Raw genomic sequence first — 21,126 nt, 5'->3', positions numbered from 1 at the left:
TTGCGATTTTCGTTTGGATTGAGTGTGCGAACGCTTTTTTCACTTGGTATCGATTTTATAGGTCAAAGGTAAGAATAAAGGGGAAAACGAGGAAGAAAAGAAGTAGGATGAGTCACTAAATTGTGATGACATGATAAAAGATTTTGTCTTATAAAAAGAGTGGGAGATGGCAATTATAATCATATGGGGTAGAGTGCAAGGATGGTGTTTCTCAGCCCAAAAGAATAAAACATTATAGAAAATTTAATTAGTTGAAGAGTGATTTGGAAATCCCACCTTCCCTCCTCTTATTCTTCTCCCCTCTATTCCTCCATTGAAAACCTGTCCAGAGAGAAGCATTACTTCAAAGTAAGAACCTTCCCAAATTCAACAACATGGAACAACACAAACATCCCACTTAGCCAGTTTGTCCTAAGAGAGCATTTGGCGGTAGTATTGATAGATTATATGAAATTTTAATCTTATGAGGAATTTTGTTATTTAAATTATCAATTGAAATATAATGCATTAGATTCACGGGTCTTCATTGTAACCGAAAAGAAAAAATTATTAGTCGAAATGTGATAATGTTGTATATAGAAAATATAAAGAATTATTGAGCATATAGGGTATGATATAATTGCATAGACAAAGTGTGGATCCCATGATAGTTACTTGAGGGTACCGAATGTCTTGGTTTTAAAATTTTTCCCAACTACGGTCGCTAAGCTTTAATTCATGAATTTGATTACAGCAGTTCACTTTTCTTTTTTTTAGTCGGGGAGACACATATGCTTAGTACAATAAAATAATAATCTTAAATATCTAATAAAAGAGCATGAGTAGTCCCGCAACGAGTATCGAATGTGAAACCTCTTGGTTATCAAGTGAAAGCGTACGTCACTGCACCATACTTTACAGCCAGATATTAATATATGAGAGAGAGTACGGATTTTCTAATCCCAACTTTATATTGAAACAACGGCCCTTAACCTGCACTGGTCTTGTTACATTGTCAACCAGCTGGTTAATGGCTAAAGTCCAGGAATCCACCTCACATAGGATTTTCCTAATGACCCTATTAGGATCATAATGTCTTGCCACTAAGCAATTTCTTTATATAGTGCATGTGCCCATTCAGTCCCCATCTGCACATATTGCCTTTGCTCTTTCCTCCCTCTTCTTCGTCTTCGTCCTTCTCCATTGCCATCACCACTGTGTGCTTCTCAGTTCATCAGGTCAGAATCCTCAACCAATATGTATTTGCTGCCATTCCTAAGACATTGCTGTATGCTTAGCACTTTCACTTTCGGAAATCCAACTCCTTCACTCTGCTGATGTATGGGGCTGAAAATGTTGATCTTTGCTGAACTGGTCTAGATCTGTTCCATCTGTTCATATGTTCTTGATCGAGCACCAGGAAAATGGGGAATGTTGCGGTATAAAACGACTTCATAGTGAACAAAAGTTCGGGCATCTGATCTGATGATCGAGCAGATGCTGCTTGCTTATCAGCTGTCATAGTGCTTATTTTGTTCTTCAAATTTCAGGAGTTTCAAGATCCTCTGTCCGGGTCGTTTTTCGTTGCTAACGTGTCTCTTCAAGATCTGCATTCTTGAACCCGAAGAAACAATGAAAATTTGGATCTTTTTTGCGCATTAATTTTATGAATTTCCATCGTTTTCGTAGTTTTTGGTTTTTTTTTTTTCTGGTGGAATCACGATATGGTCTTAGTTTATTCGCTGAAATTAATTCCCCCACCAGTTTCTGTAACTATCGATTGACTTGGACTGATTCCGCAGGAACATACGTCCTGGTCCAACTGAGAAAGCAACACAAAACCAAGAATAATATTTACTGGAAGAGACTAGGAAGATATGGAACTTAAATTCCCCATTTATTTCATGGCAAGTGCCATTCTAGTGCTGCTACATCCTAAGGCAGGACTCGCTCAGACGATCGCGGGCCCGCCGTCCTTCAGCCCGACCCCTGCCCCGGCTCCAGCCCCGGACTTCGTGAACCTCACGGACCTGTTCAGCGTGGCAGGCCCGTTCCACACGTTCCTGAGCTACCTCCAGTCGACCAAGGTGATTGACACGTTCCAGAACCAGGCCAACGACACTGAGGAGGGGATCACGATATTCGTCCCCAAGGACAGCGCCTTCTCCTCCCTCAAGAAGCCTTCACTGTCGAACCTCACTGAGGACCAGCTCAGGTCACTCTGCCTCTTCCACGCCATGCCTCATTACTACACGCTGGCTGACTTCAAGAATCTGACCGACCTTAGCCCGGTCAGCACGTTCGGAGGCGGGCAGTACGGCCTGAACTTCACGGATGACAAGGGCACGATCCACCTCAGCTCGGGGTTGACTAACACGAAAGTTAGCAGCAGCGTGCACTCTACTGATCCCGTGGCCGTGTACCAAATAGATAAGATCCTTCTCCCCGAGGCAATCTTCGGAACCGACATTCTGGTGAGTGATGCCCCAGCCCCAGCGCCAGATATTACCCCCGTTGCGGATTCTCCCACGGATGCGACTACTGGTGGGCACTCCACCTCGTCCATGAACACGAGTTCTTCCCCGAGAACCGCCAGTTGGAGCCAATGGAGCCGCCTTCTGTGGGCAGTTCCGTACGGGATGATGATGCTCGTCATGTGAGAAGGCAGAAGAGATTATTGAGAAGCTGCATTATTTAAATTCGTATCGAGGGGGTATATTTTGGATTTCATTATAATTGTTCGATGTCATTTGAATCATATTTTTTAAGACAGGCAGATACATGTCATTCATCACCGTGTATTGAGAATGTGAATGCGATATTAATTTGTCTATACTCGTACCCGAGCTACATAGCACGTTCATTCATTCCATGAATACGACTTGAAGCTGTTCTATGTATGGCCCCACTCGTGAGACTCCGGGAAAACCCGTCGTGAGTAACAGTGACACCGGACCCGAATGTCCATTCGATCCAATGCAGCACTGCACAGCACCAAGAACTTGTAGTAACCCAAATATACCGCTTCCTTAAGCAGATGCATTAAGGCTTTTAGAACAAGTTTTTATTCTAGATTTGCTCTCTCATATTAATCTATGGAAGCAGAAATCAGTAGTTCATGGTGGGAATGTACTTTTTGTTGCTTGAAAGGCACTCCGCCGTTGCTTGTCGCATCGAGCTATGCTCTGTCATCTACCATGTAACTAGATGTAGGGCCGCCCATACTAATATTGAAAAGATGACTAACCACTCATAAATAATAAAGATTTGTCCATGATTACATCAACAGAATAAGATAATTGATATTTAGTTATGGTTTATTTTTATTAATCATATTTCAATTAAAGTTCTTAATTTTAATTCTCAAATAGGTTGATGATGTACTACAAAATAGTTAACTGAATATTTTTATACTTCAAAAAAATTAGACTTCCGTAGTTTGTATAATATGAAAATATATGCTTTGTTAATGTGAATATTTTAAGAACGCGTATAAATAAATAATTATTTTTAAAAATATTTTATTCTTAAGATTATATTAAATGACTTTTCATTTTCAATAACTGAAAAACTTTTAGAATTCCATGACAATGATGTGGCTCAATAATTGTACGCCTTTTCTCGAGTCGTAATTGGTGGGAATTTCAAGAGTCACTCAATCATGAGCCGCCTACGTCCCGCGTGGCATTGTCCAGTGTATTGTCCCGACTTTTATAATTATATATAAATCCTTCATCAACAAGGGGAAAAAAAGGTTCATTTGGACCATTAATGCTAATGATAAAAGGGAAAGGAAGCTAAATCATATATCCCTTTTTGCACCGGTACTGATAACCGGAGTGGACGATTTGACATCATTTTTTGGTTGCATTGTAGATCTAGAATCGAGTAACAAAGGCTCACACATAGGATGACATTGTAGATCATTTTTTCGTTAGTTTTCTGAATTACTTTGGAAGAATTTAATACGCTTGGCCTGATGTAATAAGTGGGAAACAACGTAAGAGAATACTTTCTATCACACTTGCACGACTTGTCGGACTTACTTTGCTGGCCTAGGAGTTATAAATACAATTAGTAAATAATGACATCAAGGCCTATTAGCTCAGTTGGTTAGAGCGTCGTGCTAATAACGCGAAGGTCGCAGGTTCGAGACCTGCATGGGCCAATTTTTTTAACCTTTTGGGCCATTTCTAAGTTGGGCTTCGGCCCATTTACTTCAATTCAACATAATTATAATCTTGGGGCCAAAGGCCCATCCATTGCCCGTCTCCTCAGGGAAGCACGGTAGATCGCCCACAGGGAATCACTACCGCTCATCATGTTCATCCTCCCTCTCTCTGGTGCACGTCAACTTTCAATTGCCAAAATTAGCAGTTATACGTACGGACACCGGAGAATCTTCTCGCGTCCTTCCATCTCCCACTCCATTCTGCTTCAGCTTTCCCCTCCGTTCTCCGATCGCCATCGTAAGCTCGGTTCGTTGACATTATCCTCTCGCCGGCGCAAGAGGCCGAAGGTTTTTGTTTTCATTGTTTACTCGGAAGCTAGTCCCGGTAAGCGCCGTCCTTCCAGGAGCTTTCCTCCGACGAGCTCATGCTGTCAGCTCGGCGTCTTCTCCCGCTCCTCACGAGTTAGGAGTGACCGCGAGCGAGTTCGTTTAACTCGACCGTGACATTTCATTTGCTTTTGAGTTTTCTCACTACGGAAATGACATTCTCTGCTCAGCGATCTCCGGTGTTTCTCGACGCACGAATGCCGGCGGAGTTCGTCTGAAGCTTCGTTTTTAGCTCAGGCACGATGTGAGGAAGCCGTACTCGTGCCCTGATCGCGAAAATGTTTTGTCGTAAACTCTGCGTTTTCGCTTGAGTGTGGTACTGGTGTTGACGATCGCGGACATGAATTTTCTGGGAGTGTTTTTGAGCTAGTCTATCGCTTTTTACCTACTTCAATATTCTGCTGCTAAAGTCTCCTCCATCCCTTCTTCCATCTCAGTTACTTTCATGATGTGACATTCTTCACCCTGTTGCTGTTTATTCCCTTTGCATTTGACGATTCGGAATCAAATCTGAGTACGGAATGTGCTTATCAGATTCAGTTTTGAGTGGACATAGTTGAGATCATGTAAAGGTTCATGAGGATACCGGCATTCACTGCACTCACGTTTCTAAGCTGTCTTGTATGGGCGATGGTTTGCCATTTGCTGTAGTTCGAGCTGATGAGCTTTAAAATTTTCTGCAAAGTTCGTAAACTTATGTGATTGCAGAATCTTTCTTGGACGGGTGTTTGATGTGTTCATCTGTTTTTTTCCTTGTAATATTTCAGATTGCGTACTGTTACCATGCACATGGCATCTTCCAATGAAGATAGTGAAATTGTGCCCGAATGCATCACCAATTACTGGTTGTTCGACCACAGTGTTAATCCGACCTCATTTACCAATTTGCCTCTTCAGTGGCCGGGGGATGAAATTCATCGTGATTTGCAAACAGAGATATTCTTACGTGGGACTGGAGACGATGGGCTTCAGGAAGTATGTAAGCAGGTGATTGCTTGGAGGTTTGAACTGTCCTACGCACAGCCTGAGATATCGATGCTTTCCAAGAACAGGAAGTGGATGCAGCTTTGCCATCCGAAGAAGAGCTTCGAGAAGTTTATCAGGAGTGCCTTGATCACTGTTTACTCACTTCATTATCTAAAGAGGAATCAAGAATCATCAGGGGATCACCTGTGGAATCACCTGCAGAAATTCTTTGGGTTTGTGACTTTTCAATTGTCTGTTCAGCTCTTTTTGTTTGTTCTTGGCTGATGTTTCTTTCCGTGCTTATTGCAGCTCGTATGAATTGGAACCTTCTATGAATGATCTGGTAGCTCACCTGTCATTAATCGAGGAAGCAATTAAGAGGGACATATATTTGGCGAACTGTAAGGTGTGTGACTTCAATTACTTTCTATAAAAGTGATCATGTTAATTTTGATAAATCAATCTCCATTAGAACACAAGATGGGTTAAACATTCCGCAAAATGCAACAAATACTGTTTCTTTATTGAGACATAAATTGAACATGGAAAAATATATGATGTGAAACAAGAAATGGACGCGATCAATATTTGCAACTGATGAAAATCTTGAGTAACTCAATATCTTGTTAACATCTTTTTTTGCCTTACAATAGAAAAATCTGAAGAGATGATGTCCTTGATCTCCTCTAGCATGAAAATAAGAAGGTCCCTTTTTTTTTCCTTTTGTTTGGGCTCAAAACAGAATTTCTTTTGCTAGTTCCTATTCCGTGATTCCTTGAGCCTTGCCATGATTATGTAGTTCTGGTCTCTAGAATCTTAGAATTTAAAAATATAAGTTCACCAGTCAGTGTGCTCATTCATCCATGATAATTGCAATAATTTTTATGAGCAGTATCTGCTTTCCATCGTGGACAAGGATATGCGTGAAAGTATAGCTTTGCACAAGGTGAACTACACTTGTTCAACTACTGTATTTTCTAGTGTGAAGTCTTTTGTTCTATTTCTCATTAATAGATGGGCTTCACAGGATATTCAACCAGCTAAAGTGTCAAAGTTCATTGATGATACGGATGATGTCGTCATTGAAGCTCAGGAACTTGATGCTGAAGAAGAATCTTCATTTGATACTGTATGTGCATTATGTGATAATGGTGGAACAATTTTGCCGTAAGTGACACTCTTTTTCTTTCTTCCTTCCTTTCTTTCTATTGAAGTTTCATCCTTCAACAAAGTAGTTCTTTGGCTGATCTGCATATGCTTGTCTTCATGGTTCTTACTTTTACCAGAATGTGTGGGGAGATTTAAAAAAGTAGTAACTTGGTAACTAAATTGTAGACAGTCATAAAAAAATATATTTCATGGAGACACTCGTGAATTTATATCATACAAAAAAAAATGGCTTTTAATCTATTAACTATCGTTTCTTTTTTCTCCTTTTGGTATAGACGTTAGCACCTTCTTGGTGGCTATTGACGAATCCTCTTCATTTTAGCATCAGAGATAAAGGACAATTACTGTGATTTCCAATATACAGGGGTGAATTCTTTTGTGGGTATACCTGCTTCTACTTTGAGCTTAAAACGTTTGTTTTTTAGATATAAAGCCTGCATGCTTTCTGTTCCTTTCAGCATCAAAATAGTTGATCCAAGCTTATGTCTGCTGATTCTCTTTTGCACCTTTTGTCATTGGAATATGAAGCCTGGCTTCTGGAAGGAGCATCTTATCAGCAAGCGCTGATACTGGACTTCTTGACTAGTCTAGGGATTATTTCTTCCTTAGAACCAGATTCTATATGTGAGGATGCAGTGGTCATTTCTGGCCCATTGCTCGTTAACTAAGGCATATGATATCTGAATCTAAGTAATATCTTGTCAGAAATGAATTTTGTTTGTTCATTCAAGACTTGCACTTATAAGTTACAGGTCTCTCTATCGATCTGGGTTTTACTGAATGGATACTGTAATTTATTTGGGTATTTGTGAAAAAGTTACTCTTTTTTGGTGTGATGTAGTTGTGAAGGGATATGCATGAGATCCTTTCATGCCACAAAAGAAGCTGGTGGTGACTATTGTGAATCTCTTGGCTTCATTAATGATGCTCAAGTCGAAGTATGACAGCCTCATTCTTTCCTTATTCTATCATTCTCTATAATAACTTACAAGTTGGTTTTTACGGACTACATTTGCTTGCAATGCAGGCAATTCCTCTGTTTCGGTGTAAAAATTGCAAGTATAAGAAACATCAATGTTTTTCCTGTGGAAGGTTAAGCTCTTCTGATACATCTTCTGGTGCAGAGGTATTACTCTCTATCAATCTATGCAGGTCTGGTGTCTGTGTTAATTCTTAATGCGTAAAACGGCAGTTGCATGGACTCTCAATTGACCTTCTACCTGTTTTATCTGTTTCCTTTTTTATCTGACTTGTATTACTGCATGGCTTAAGGTCTTCTCTTGTTGCTCGGGGACCTGTGGCCATTTTTATCATCCCAAATGTGTAGCTGAGTTGCTCCTTCCCAGTGATAAAGCTCAAGCTGAAGAACTTCAAAAGAAAATCATTGCAGGGGAGCCATTTGTATGCCCTGTTCACAAGTGTTTGATTTGCCACCAAAGTGAAGATAAGACAGTTCATGACTTGCAGCTAGCAGTTTGTAGGCGCTGCCCTAAGGCATACCACCGGAAATGCTTGCCAAGGTACTTTCCGATTGTTTTACATCTTTTGCACCCTTTAGAGGAATCCCTTACCGTTAGCTGTATTTTTTGTTATAGTTTATTTAGTAATAAAGACGCTTTCAACTTCTTTAATGGTTCAGGGAAATTTCTTTTGGTGACGATGGATTGCCTCAAAGGGCTTGGGATCATCTGCTGCCAAGTCGAATATTAATATATTGCATGTAAGCAAATTTTATCTTCCTACTTTGGATTCCTTAGAAATATTAAACTGCTCTTCCAAAAATTTTATTCCGCAGTCTTTTATCATGTGACCAGGGACCATATTATAGATCCTAAGTGGGGGACACCGGCTAGGGAGCACATTATATTTCCGTCTGTGGAAGGAAAGAAGAAACACTATCCCCCGATCAGACCGAGGATACCAGCGAAAAAGAAATGCGCAACTTCTGAAAGCTGTTCAATAGAAAAAACTGCTGCAAAGATGCCAAATACAATTGAGAGAACTTCTGACACAGGCCATGTTGGTGATTTCTTGAGTGCCAGAATACGGACACCGAACATCACCATTTCGGCCAAAATATCTTCAGAGATCAACCAATCCACCTCCAGTCGTGATGACAATTCACTAGGGAAAGATAGCAGGTTTCCCTCGCTAAGCAATTCATCATTCAATTCGAGGCCATATTCCCAGAAGCAGCAAAAAGTGGCTTATGTAGACCTTGATGTAGATGAAAATGAAGATAGGGATCAATGCTCTTTAGAAGACACCGAAATGCAAAACCGGTAATTAATCAGCTCTATTCTAATAATCATTCAATGCTATTGTGGTTTATATTTAGTAGAAACTTGGGAAACTTAGATTATCTTTTTTTTTTTAAATGTTAACAGAATATTGGCCCTGATTGGAGAGTCCAATGCTTCATTTGATGTTGATGAATGTATGAGAAAGCACAAAGCCAAATCAAATCATGCTATGTTGGACAGGAGCATAACTCTTGGCAAGGTGGAACACTGTGTGAAGGTATATCATGTTTCTGCTCTTCTCTATGTTGTCCTCTTGTTTTATCATCCTATTGCTAAATTGGAACTCTCCCTCTTTAAATGCTTGCAGGCCGTCCGAACTGCTCTGCAGAAATTGGATACAGGATGTCCAATTGAGGAAGCAAAAGAAATTTGTGAGCCAGGGATTCTGAAACAGCTCCTTGTTTGGAGGGTATGAGCTTTTCTTATTGTATTTATGGAACTAGGTTATCAGTCATGCCAACCGGTCTCATCCATCATAAATTTTTTTAGGTTTTCGATGTGTAATTATGTGGAAAACCGCGGAATTCTCAATCACATATGTGATGTGTGTTCATAATTGAAAGTGCATGTCTCATCTATTTTTTGGTAGGAAACGGGGCAAACGCCCAATTAAACAGTGCATGTCTCATCTTAAAAATGTTATTCGAGAGCAATTTGAGGAGTTTCCCAGTGGGGGACCTTTGTTAAATGTGAACGACTATTTATGCGGTTTTTGTTGCTAATAAATCACTGGAAATGATGCCTTGGTATCATTCACTTCTTTTTAATGCTTGTCATATGAAAATTTCATTATATTTATTTTTGATGTCTGACCAAGTAAAGTTTCACAATTGCATTAACTTTCATTGTTTGGCTTCGGCCATTTAGCTATTAGGTGTAATTGCATAAATCATCGACTTATACCATTTTGCATTGTTCTTTTATATCTTTTGTGCATCGGCAGAATGTTTTGAACGCTCATGATGAGTTCATGGGCTTTCCATTCAAAGCAGCATTTCTACTTTTTCTTCATTTTCTTCGTAGATTTATCAATGACATCTCAATTGCTCATACTTATTTTGCTTGCCTATTCAGATGAAGCTACGAGTTTATATGGCACCCTTTCTTCATGGCGTACGCTATACATCTTTTGGTCGCCATTTTACAAAATCTGACAAACTTAAGGAGGTACCCAAGAAAAAATATGTTATCTGGTTCAAGAAAGTCACCACTTTATCTAATAGTTTTGAGTTCAATTGGCAGATTGTTGAAAGGCTCCAATGGTATGTCCAAAACGGAGACACGGTAAGCATATTTCAATTTTTCCTTAGGTTTAGAGTTCCGTTCTCTTTACCAGGTGTTACAATCATAAAACCTTACTCAACTGTCGTGTAATTAAGTGAAACTTAAGTCTATCTATAGCAATATATCTACTCCCCAAAATGCTGACTTTATACGCTTTTTTGATAGGCAGACTTTATACATGTTAATATTTCATGTTTGACTTATCCATATATATACATACATACATACATACATATATATATATATATATTACATGTTTGAACTTCGAAGTACATGCTCGATTTTCTTGTTAATAGAACAATGGTTTGCTTGCAGTAATTTGGTTAGTCTGTATAATAAATAAACCTCCAAAAATATATTGTTGGCTAGAACTTCTTCAATTCTTAGGGTAGGAAAAAGCAATTGTAAGCATACATTTCATCTGGGATGTTTGTTTTAAATTGCCGCTTGAGCACCATGTCCTAAAGTTGCTTGACAAAGAACTTTCAGATTGGTTCAGTTAATGCACCAACCATAGAATTGGTTACTTACTTTGGTTACTAGTCCTTAATAGTGATCATTAGCTCAGAGTAACTCAAAAAGCTTTTAAATCTTGCTAATGATCATGAAGAGTTCAATTTTATTTTATTTTTTTGGATGAGTTCGAGACAATTTGGCGCACTGAAAGAGCACTAATCAAGACATAATGTCATTCTGCTCGACTCTGAGGGACAGTTTCATACAGTATCAGTTTCCTGCATGAGTTTGTTGTTTCTTAAGGTTTGGCTGTTCTAATACTCAAGCTACCGAAACATTTCGTTTGTGCAGATAGTTGATTTTTGCTGTGGTGCTAATGAGTTCAGTTGTCTACTGAAAGAAAAGCTTAAGATAATCGGCAAAAGCTGCTCCTTCAAAAACTATGATCTTTTCCCTCCCCAGGTAAATTTTCCATGGCACATCTGAGGATATATTTTCCCTGATTAAGTTTCCATTGTAATTTTCCTTCTTGTCCCCAAGGAGACAATCCCAATTTTGCTGCTATATTAGCCTTGCTCTTTAAGAGTTTTACTGCTGTCTCCAGTAGAAAAACATAATGTAATTTGTTGTTTGAGGAAGAACAATGATTTAGAATTGTTTTTCTGCAGAACACATTCTGTTTTGAGAAGAGAGACTGGATGTCTGTTGAAACAAATGAACTCCCTGACGGATCCAAGCTGGTAAGGCTTCATCTTCGACACCAATCAGATATTTTTGATGTCTTCGTGCAAATGCCTAAGCTTACCTCTTTTATTTTGCTGTCTTTTTTTTGGAATTAGATCATGGGGCTTAATCCTCCTTTTGGGGTCAAAGCATCTCTTGCTAACAGGTTCATTCGCAAAGCTCTCGAGTTCAAACCAAAGCTTCTTACTCTTATTGTTCCGGAAGAAACATATCGGTAAGCGCAGCAATTTCCTGATTGCTTCATTGCTTTGCAACTCCTAAAGCTAATCACGTATTAACGGTGCTTTCTTTCTTCTTACTGGAAACGCCAGCCTTGATACCGGACCTGATCCATATGATTTGATCTGGAAAGATCGGCAACTGCTCACAGGAAAGGTACGTGTGGGAGAAAACCATTTCCGTAAAACTTCGCCTTCAATGCAATGGACAATTCATGATGACAGTGTAAAATTCCACGAAATGTTTTCAAAAGTAGGTACTTTTATATAGTATATTAGTTAGTAGAAAGCCATAGACCTGTCTTAAAATGTGCGCGGGAATGAACTATATTGTTGTCGTTTATGGTCAGTACAACTGATGAGATCTCTACTTTTCGTGTTCCCAGTCATTTTACCTGCCTGGGTCTATTGATGTGTGCAATCGACAACTAGAGGACTGGAACGTTCAGCCTCCCTCACTCTATCTATGGAGCCGCCACGACTGGACATCGCGGCACAAGGCCCTGGCTGACAAATGCGGCCATTTGGTGAACGACCATTCCTTGACAGAAAACAATACTCCCGATCTGGTGAGGCCAACCGTCTGCATGACTGATGACATGCGTGTCGACATGGAGATTTTTTAAAGTGGCCCAGCAGCCGCACTACAGAGGTTCCTGGGAGTTTCCCTGAGAATCACCAGCAGCCTGAAGCTCCAGCTCCTGACCGTCCAGTAGGGGAACAACAAGAAGGCGGCTTCCGGTATATCGAACAATGCCCGGTCCTGCCCGACAATCAGCTTATATATAACTCATGTGGTTACATTCAGCCTCCTCGCCTATATGCAGACCCGCATCATGGGCAGCAGTTCATATACCCTTACGGGCAGCAGCAGTTCACCTCCATGCCTTCCACATCCTATCAGAGCACTTCCCCTTATGATCCCTTCATGGACTCCTTGCCTACAACCAATCCCAAGTAAAAACATCTTATTTTATGAACGTTTAGATTCGTCGTGCCGTTGAAACACTCTTAATTCTTAAAGACGTCTGAGTCTTGGGTCACGTGCCAATTTCCTTGCAGCATTGAAATACTGGGATGTTTTATAGAACTTCGATCAAGAAAGAACAACAAAAGCTGCTGTTATCAAATTTCATGACGTTCATCAAAAAGAAATTTCATGACCTAATAATGGGCAATGGGGTGGGTGGCTGGGAGATGCCTCTCACTGCATGAGACATCTCTACCTTGGGCATCTAACGTCAGATGTCGAGTTGATGTCGAAAGAAACCCAGTAACAACAGAACCGGAATCACATTATATTTTGGAATGAACCGGTCCGTAAAACAATTTGAAAAATTTACAATTCTGCCACCAACTGTACCCCATTTCTATGCCCTGAGATATCACAGAGGGCACATCGTCGAACCATTTTACTCTGTCCCTCCCCTTTTCCAGTGAGCAGCAAATACATACAGGAATTATGTTCGGTAATAACGTTAACTATAATGTCTCTCTTTCTCGTCTCATGATACAGAGATTCCGATCAGATGCGTAGACCCCGAGGTGCTATTTGTCGTCCATTTTGAGGGAATTTAGTCGTCTCAGTCTCTGGTCGAGCTCAGCCATGACTGCTGGCTCCTGCTTCTTCCTTTGCTTTGAGAGCGTGTTAGTGAACATGAAACCAGTATTCTCAAAAGCGACCTGCAAAGTGCAAGAAAAATTCCGTTCACCTCTTCGTATCCCAGAACAGACGGTTGAGGTTAAACTCAAACATATCAACATATTATAAAACGGGTCCGCTTCAATTAAAACTTGGACGATTGTCTTACCGTCAGCAAATCATCGGGATCGAAGAGGTGATGAGTAGTCCTCTGCAGGATGTTAATTACATCGCCTACGTGATGGGTTAGAAGCAATTCGTCTTCTTTCATCTGCAATATCCCATAAAGATTCACTCGAGTTTAGCAGCCTCAGACGATATGATGATTCACAATAGAAAACATGTACAATGTGGATATAAGCCGAAACAAAAAAACCAACCACACCTTGAAGATACCTAGAGCCACATGGAATAGAACCTTGGCGCCCTCATAGAACAGAACATCCCACACCCTCAAAGTTGTCTAAGAGGGAGTGAAATTTTTTTGTCAGTCGAACGATCAGTAGTTAATTATAACGAGAGTTCGCGTGTTCCAATGAGGAAGAGGAAGAGGAAAAGGAACAGGGACTCTTCGCTCTCACCTCTGAAGGCAAGCTCTTCGAGAAGAGACACAGGAACCACTCCGTGGCAACGAGCGAAACATCAAACTCTAATGCCTCCAAATGAGCTGCTAACCTGCAAATTTCTTGCTTTAATATATAGCTTCTCAAGCAATTCTAAATAAACTACACATGCTGAGAAGCGCACAATCGTAGTAAATAAAAGTACCTCGGGCACTTTTTAGTGAGTAAATCTTTAAATACCCTTTGTTCAACGTGACATCCTGATAAATTATTTGTGTAGCAGTCGTTAACCAAGACATTCTCTAACAGGACAGCCAGCATCCAAAAGGCGTCCTCTTCCGTTTTCATGACCAGCAACAAGAGTGCTGCAACATAATTCAACCCCTGCATGAAGTGCCATTTAATTAGCTCACCATCCTTCCTGGTCTTACTAATCAATAATTAATATTAATACACCGAACTTAAGAAGCAAACTCGCATTAAAGAGCAAGAAAGTCGAAACTCGAATGAGTTGATATAAATTTTAGTTCTAAGCATAACAGAAGTATAAGTTTTTGAATGGTTTTCATACCAAGGACAGGATCAAAATTTGAAATAATGCATTTTATAAGCTGATCAAATAATTTTATTCTCCATTACTACTCTCACAATGCAAGAGCTGATACTTCGAGGCAAGATAGATGCAAATTTGGTTGTGTGTCTCGAATATTGTTAAGAGACTATCTTTTCTGACAAACAAAAGCTGTTCCTCAGAAATAAGCCTTTCCCTTTTTTTTTGCAGGAGCTCAATCATGTTGATGGGCCAAGCAAGACAGAGCAAGTGACAATTAAGAACAAGATCAGAGTCACACCTGACAGTAGCCAACATCAGAGTCGCGGAAAGAATATCCAACAAGGACACGCCTGAGGGCTGCATGACCTTCTGAGGTATCCAGCCATGGGTGACCTGGAAACGTCCGCGGCAGATCCTGCATATTTAATTATTATGTATGGCTTATCAATAACAACATCGGAACTGGGTGGTATTGAAATGGGAAGTAAAAATCTACCAAACGAAGCACCTAGAACTAGCTCAATACCTCTACTGCCATGCTTTTAGGATCACTGAGCTAGTTGAACCAATAATGCCGAACCATTTGACCAAGCCGCTCTACATTGGGTTATATGTGATTCATCATTCCTCGAACATCAACAAGACAATGAATACACCGGTGGAGCATGTTGACACGTTCGTATTTTATTAGTTGTTTATACTAGATCGATGGCTGATCAATAAGATCGTGATCAAAGACTGACCATACGCCACCAATTTTCAGCTGCCTAAACAAAATTTTTCACACCAAACTCTACCCTTTTCAACCATTGAAAAGCCTGCATATAACGAAAATTTTGCTACCCTAAGCTCTATCTATACCCTAAAATTGAATGCTTTCCTGAATCCCAAATCTTACTTGATCCATCCACATCCACAAAACCTGAAGTTCGACCATATAAGGACAATCGAGATTCTAAACAATCAATGCAATGCGAATTGAGGAGGGCCGGATTTCTCGTATATACTCACTCACATGATCAATCTGCCTGGTGGCAGCGGTGACCTTGCCCTCCACAGCCTTACTGAGGTCATTATAGTAACTCTCGGGCACCGTGGACTTCTTCTTGGCCGCCCCCGAGAGCGAGAACCAGACCTTGGGCCGCAGCACCGGCGGGATACCCTTCCGGATCAGCTTCCTGAGGGTGATGGAATTCGCCACGGCCGAGATCTTGAGGGACGATTTGAGAGCGAGCCCGTTCGAAATCTCGGGCTGCAAGTACCAATTGGCCCCTTTGCTGGCCTCCAGGGCCCACCAGACGCGCCCCTGCTGCCTGACCTTCTCCCTGACCTCATTGAGGACGTTCACGTCGTCGACATTCCCTTCCACCGTGAACCCGTACAGGTCCTGGAACTTGACGGTCAGGTTGGCCCGCCGGGAGTGGATGCTCGGCCTCAGGATCGGAATCTGAGACTGCAACTCGAGGGATAGGTCCCTCTTGCTCTGCGTCCCGTACATTCTCTTGGCTGTGGCGGATCAAGAACAAGGTTTAGACGGAGAAAGGTGGGATCTTTAACAAGGAAGGCGGAGGACTTTGTCAATTTAGGAACGCCCACATGGGGAGAGAGAGAGAGAGAGAGAGAGAGAGAGAGAGAGACCTTGAAAGAGTCAATCTTGAACCCGAAAACCGGTTGGGGAACTGCAATTCTTTAAGTTGAAGCAGAAGAAGAAAGGCCCTGCTGGGAGCCGGATAGGAACCATGAATGAAGCTCTAGAGAGGTCTGTCAATCGAAACACAAAAAATGTCGACCAGGGAACGGGAAATTCTGGGCAGAGGAAGAAGGTCCAGTATTTCTGAGAGGGAAAATTGAGGGGGCCGAGGCAACAGAGGATCAGAACAAGGGCCGGGAGGTTCCGAGGTTTCGGGGGGATTAAGGCCAGAAATAGGACAAGGCAAAAACCAACGGAACAAAAGCAAAGCAATAGATTGGGTGGCCTCCCTGAGATGGGTTACGGGTTCTCTCCTTCTCTCTTTCTCTGTCTCTCAAAATTTCTTGTCTATCTAACGAAATCCATCAATCTATCCATCTTGATAAAGGGCTTCTGTAAATAATCATTCCGAACGTTATCAATTGCGCTGTGAAGTGTAAACTGTTAATAAATTGCTCGACGGAAGAGAGAGAGAGAGAGAGAGACGTTGATGGTTTTTAGAGAGAGAGTGAGAGGGGGGGGGGGGGGGGGGGGGGGGGGGCGGGGGCTGGTGAGAAGTGAAGAGGCGGAGATCTCTGCACTTATGACGAGGAGAAGAGGAACAATATTGGCTGTTTCACGGGGAAGGGTAATGTTGGAATTTCACTGTTTTGATGCCGAACAGCTGAGGCTCAGCGGATTTTGACGTGATCCACCCTATTTTTTTCCCAATTCAATAATATATTTTTTATTTTTTTATTTTTTATCTTATTTTCTTATTTATAATAATTTTTTCATACATACATTTTTCTAATTATTATTATAACTAAATTTTTAGCAATAGATTTTCATATATGTACTTGTCTTTTTCTATCGCTAATAATAAATTTTTCCGTCAATTTTTTTTATTTATTATTATAATTAATATTTTAATAATAAATTTTTTTATGTATTATATATATATATATATAACATTTACTTTGTCCTATTATATCTACTGCCTTTGCCCCCTTCTATTTTGTGATTGCCAAGTACTGTTCTCATGGCATTTCCAATTAAGGTAATTTCTACAAAACCATAAGAAGTAAAAGTTGTAGTTGTTGCATAACTACGGTATGCATCATATGGTCATTTAGTTGGGTTTGGTGTTGTTGGATCGAAGTGGAGTTTATCACTAAGTGTTGATCCAACGGTTTTAAGTAGTTAAAAGACGATTCATTTAAATTATAGAATGATTTTCAACATATATATAAATTTATTTATGCATTTTTATTATAATTCATAAGGTAAATTTTCAATTTAGTCATTTTTTCGGTGAAATGGATTTGGTCCTTTAGCTAGCTTATTGTTATGTGTGGATATGAAGGTGTGCCCAAAAAAAAAATATATATATATATATATATACTATGAAATGGGGACTTATATTTCTAGGTTAGGTATATAATTGAAAATTTTATGGGACTGCCAATTTTTTAAATCTTTCAGGCGGTTCAAATTTAAATTTTTAAATTTTATAATAATGGAATTGCATTTTAAATTTTAATAATTATACTTGATCTACCACCAAGTCATCAAAATTTTGAAATATTCCGTTAAGTTTCATATGGAAGAAGGCAAAATTGATATGAAGGCTAATTAGTTTGTGACAACATTAGTTCAAAAATCTACACCTTCGGTTGGATTCTTTTGCTTTAGAATCTCGCTTTACACCGGGTATGTCCGAAGTCCCCTACTAATGTTCGTTGTCTACCATGATCACATATAACTTCGAGAAAAATAAATTGCATCTACAGAGTTATCTAGATCTTTTTAATTAATTCTTCTTCTTTTTTTTTTTTGATGATAGTGTTGATTGTACTAATCATGTTACTTGTACTTATAAATTGTGGCCAAGCTTTAGCCTTTAGTAAGACTTTGATCCGAGGTAGAAAGAGAAAGCAACATTCATGCAAAATGACAATAGCTTCGTCTTAATTACAACTTTTAAAATTATAAGAACTTTACAATTTTTAGGTTATCAGTAAAGTAAAGAAAAGCTAGAAATATTTATGTAACTAGGCCTTTTGCCCATGCATTGCACTGATTCATTTTAATATATTTTTTGTATTCTTTTTATTTCGAATTTCTAAGTTCTCTATAAGATTATAAAATTTCATAATTATTATTAATTTAAATTTCAAACAATAATTATTCATATTTTTTATTAAAAATTACAATAACTTAAATAGTACAATAATAATTTTACATTTCTAATTTTTAACTAATTCTTTGATTTTGTTATTTGTCAAATGGTTAATTACAATACTTTATTTTCTTTTATTTTTTTCCAATTAGTTTAATTTTCTTATTTTTACGCAAATTGATTATTCTAATCCTATTTAATATGTCCTTATATAATAAAAAATGTAGTTAGTTTCACTATATAATATTGGTTGTATCTTAAAAATTACTATCATATATATTAATACAAATATATGTTCTTTCTTTTTATGAGACTTGCTCATTGCATTTTAAAAATATTATATTATTAATTATTATTTTATTTAGAATGAAATTTCAAATTAAATTATGAAATTTAGCTTTCTTACAATATCAGAAACATTTATTACGAACATTTATTATAAGAGCAATCTATTTTCTAGTATAAATAATTAAATTGAGAAATTTTTATTTTAGTTACAATATTGAAAACATTTATTACAGACATTATTACAATTGTAGTTGCTATACTATTTTTTACTTAATATAACATATTCATATAATATTTAATTATGAAATTTAGCTTTGTATAGTCGTAGTTTGGTTTACTAATTTTACTTACATATAGATTTTCAATCCCTGTGCATTGCACGGGTATTATTTACATATGGAAATTATTCGTAATATCTAAAGATGAATTACTTTCTTATGAACTTCAAGAATTCTCAATAATTAATTTCAGTTTTTGAAGAAATAAGTTCTAATATGTTAGAGTTTAGAGTAATTTCATCAATTTAGAGACAATAATTGTGTGGCTGATTCTTATATTTAATTTGCTTTGTGTTAATATTATCCGAGATCATTATACATATTTGTTTCAAATATAGAAACCTAACTTTGTAATTTTTTATTATTATAATTTCTTTTAGTATATCATGATTTTCTCATTTAAAATACTAATTTAAATCTTTGCCAATTTTTTTATATAAAAAAGTGATATTTAGTAGTTTATAGTTCAATCCTAAATATGGACTTGTATATAGGTAATATGCGAATTTTGTTGTGTGATATACTTCTTTTTATTAATATAAATTAATTACAATAATATGTTGATAGCATTTATTATTTTGTATAGTTTGTTTACTATAAATGTATAGATAAATAGATTTTTTAATTGTATTTAAGTTTTTATACTTTCTAACATAATAAGTGATGTATTATAAATTTTAATATTCAAACATGATGATCAATTTCGTATATAAAATGCATATATTGGTCTAATAATATTGAAAATGTCCAACACAATTTTTTCATTCATAGTTAGAATTTCTTAATATTATAAGCTTTGCCAGTAAAATTTTCATTAACTTTAATGATTCATTTTTACTTACTTTTGATAAAATCATGGTATTATATTAGTATTTTAATGTTTCAAATTGTATTATTTTTTAATTTTAGTATTCCATAATTTCTAATTGTAGTCAGTAAGATATTTAGGTGTCTATATTATATAATAATAATTATTATTCTTTGTTTTTAATTTTTTTTCATAATTTTTAATTGTAGTTAGTAATACATTCTATGGTATTTATTACGCACTCACTTATGCACTCGTACATTGCATTGCATTTATTATGCATTTACAATTGTAATTGTTTTTTCTATTTTTTTATTTAGTATAACATATTCACTATAATACTTAATTTATGAATTTTTTTTATAGTCGTAGTTCGGTTTGCTTTTTTTTTACTTACATATAGATTTTCAATCACGTACGTTGCACGGGTTTTATTTACATATGGTAATTATTCTTTTTTTGGCACAATTTGATATTATTGGTTCTTGTTTCTTCATAAACTTGGTCAATAATCATTGTCTTGATATTGTTGGTTATTGTTTCTCCATACACAACGGGTCAATAATCCTCTTCATCTAAATCTGTGTTTGGCGATCTGGGAAATAATTCAAGTTGGTCGTCGGGTTTCACAATCTTTCGTGAGGTCCGCATCATTTAATCGAGAGAGTGAAAAGAAAGAGAGCTCAGCTTTAGATGAGAGGAAAGAGTTAGTAGAGAAAAAAGAGAAAAAGATGAATTTCTATGCAAAAGAAAGAGAGATCAAGAGTGCTTTCAAAACTAATCGCCCAATGATCTTGTTCGTTTACAAAAAAACTTATTTCTCTGACCTTAATTCTTCTTCCCCAAGTTGTGTTACCTCTTTTTTGCAGGAGATTGGAGATGTCTTTCCCGAGGAGTTACCCAAGGGTTTACCACCAGTAAGGGGAATCGAGCATAAAATTGACTTTGTGCCTGGAGCTGTGATTCTGAATCGGCCAGCTTGCCGAAGTAATCCAGATGAAACAAAGGAGCTACAAAGACAAGTGGACGAGCTGTTAGCTATAGGGCATGTGTGTGAGAGCATGAGTCATTTTGCGGTTCCGGTGTTGTTGGTACCAAAGAAAGATAGTTCTTGGCGCATGTGTGTTGATTGCCGTGTTGTGAACAAAATCTCGGTAAAGTATCGACATCCCATTCCTCGATTAGATGATATGTAAAATATGGTAATTATTCACAATTTCTAAAGATGAATTACTTTCTTATGAACCGTAAGAATTCTCAATAATTAATTTATATTTTTGAAGAAATAATTTCTAATATGTTAGAGTTTAGACTAATTTAATCAATTTACTGATAATAATTATGTGACTGATTCTTATATTTAATTTTTTTTGTGTTAATATATGTGTGTTCAAATATAGAAACCTAAGCTTGAAATTTTTTATTATTATATCGTAATGTCCTCATTTAAAATACTTAAATTTAG

General features: G+C 37.8%; 3 protein-coding genes and 1 non-coding gene across 9 annotated transcripts; 3 read left to right on the top strand and 1 right to left on the bottom strand.

Annotated features, from left to right (window-relative positions):
* Nucleotides 1–1,013: 1,013 nt before the first annotated feature.
* Nucleotides 1,014–2,814, top strand: LOC116202250 (fasciclin-like arabinogalactan protein 7). Its single transcript, XM_031533722.1, has 2 exons — nt 1,014–1,217; nt 1,782–2,814. Exon 2 carries the CDS (start codon nt 1,857–1,859, stop codon nt 2,637–2,639), a length of 783 nt encoding a protein of 260 aa, XP_031389582.1. The 5' UTR covers nt 1,014–1,217; nt 1,782–1,856; the 3' UTR covers nt 2,640–2,814.
* Nucleotides 2,815–4,073: 1,259 nt separating this feature from the next.
* On the top strand, nt 4,074–4,147 carry TRNAI-AAU. The gene has a single exon. It is a non-coding gene; the product is annotated as a tRNA-Ile (tRNA).
* Nucleotides 4,148–4,302: 155 nt separating this feature from the next.
* Nucleotides 4,303–12,808, top strand: LOC116203298 (protein ENHANCED DOWNY MILDEW 2-like). Of its 5 annotated transcripts, none has more exons than XM_031534976.1 (19): nt 4,303–4,448; nt 5,305–5,736; nt 5,813–5,909; nt 6,396–6,449; nt 6,531–6,670; nt 7,515–7,611; nt 7,701–7,799; nt 7,946–8,193; nt 8,313–8,393; nt 8,488–8,955; nt 9,061–9,193; nt 9,284–9,385; nt 10,051–10,143; nt 10,219–10,260; nt 11,068–11,178; nt 11,385–11,456; nt 11,556–11,674; nt 11,772–11,835; nt 12,065–12,808. In XM_031534976.1, the coding sequence occupies exons 2-19, from the start codon at nt 5,321–5,323 to the stop codon at nt 12,302–12,304; spliced, it is 2,676 nt and encodes an 891-aa protein (XP_031390836.1). In that variant the 5' UTR covers nt 4,303–4,448; nt 5,305–5,320; the 3' UTR covers nt 12,305–12,808. The 5 variants fall into 5 exon arrangements, with proteins under 5 accessions (XP_031390836.1, XP_031390837.1, XP_031390834.1 ...); XM_031534977.1 differs by having other exon boundaries at nt 4,313–4,457; XM_031534974.1 differs by having other exon boundaries at nt 4,326–4,535.
* Nucleotides 12,809–12,952: 144 nt separating this feature from the next.
* Nucleotides 12,953–16,654, bottom strand: LOC116203299 (TBC1 domain family member 2B). 2 transcript variants are annotated; one of them, XM_031534979.1, is made up of 8 exons: nt 16,075–16,654; nt 15,452–15,942; nt 14,735–14,851; nt 14,089–14,267; nt 13,902–13,995; nt 13,706–13,783; nt 13,490–13,591; nt 12,953–13,361 (listed from the first exon to the last, which is right to left on the bottom strand). In XM_031534979.1, the coding sequence occupies exons 2-8, from the start codon at nt 15,932–15,934 to the stop codon at nt 13,227–13,229; spliced, it is 1,188 nt and encodes a 395-aa protein (XP_031390839.1). In that variant the 5' UTR covers nt 15,935–15,942; nt 16,075–16,654; the 3' UTR covers nt 12,953–13,226. The 2 variants fall into 2 exon arrangements, with proteins under 2 accessions (XP_031390839.1, XP_031390840.1); XM_031534980.1 differs by having other exon boundaries at nt 15,452–16,654.
* Between the last annotated feature and the right edge of the window lie 4,472 nt (nt 16,655–21,126).

Source organism: Punica granatum, chromosome 4 (genome assembly GCF_007655135.1).
Source record: "Punica granatum isolate Tunisia-2019 chromosome 4, ASM765513v2, whole genome shotgun sequence".
Lineage (NCBI taxonomy): Eukaryota > Viridiplantae > Streptophyta > Magnoliopsida > Myrtales > Lythraceae > Punica > Punica granatum.
This window is presented reverse-complemented; position numbering and strand designations above follow the sequence as displayed.

What these genes read in the sequence shown, in the direction of transcription:
- LOC116202250 (XM_031533722.1), top strand. Translation starts at nt 1,857, where the DNA reads ATGGAACTTAAATTCCCCATTTATTTCATGGCAAGTGCCATTCTAGTG.
- LOC116203298 (XM_031534976.1), top strand. Translation starts at nt 5,321, where the DNA reads ATGCACATGGCATCTTCCAATGAAGATAGTGAAATTGTGCCCGAATGC. An exon ending in CACCTGCAGAAATTCTTTGG is followed by an intron (nt 5,737 to 5,812) that starts GTTTGTGACTTT and finishes TGCTTATTGCAG; the next exon opens with CTCGTATGAATTGGAACCTT. An exon ending in ATGTCCAAAACGGAGACACG is followed by an intron (nt 10,261 to 11,067) that starts GTAAGCATATTT and finishes TCGTTTGTGCAG; the next exon opens with ATAGTTGATTTTTGCTGTGG.
- LOC116203299 (XM_031534980.1), bottom strand. Translation starts at nt 15,934, where the DNA reads ATGTACGGGACGCAGAGCAAGAGGGACCTATCCCTCGAGTTGCAGTCT. An exon ending in CCACCAGGCAGATTGATCAT is followed by an intron (nt 14,852 to 15,451) that starts GTGAGTGAGTAT and finishes TTAAATATGCAG; the next exon opens with GATCTGCCGCGGACGTTTCC. An exon ending in CTGATGTTGGCTACTGTCAG is followed by an intron (nt 14,268 to 14,734) that starts GTGTGACTCTGA and finishes CACTTCATGCAG; the next exon opens with GGGTTGAATTATGTTGCAGC.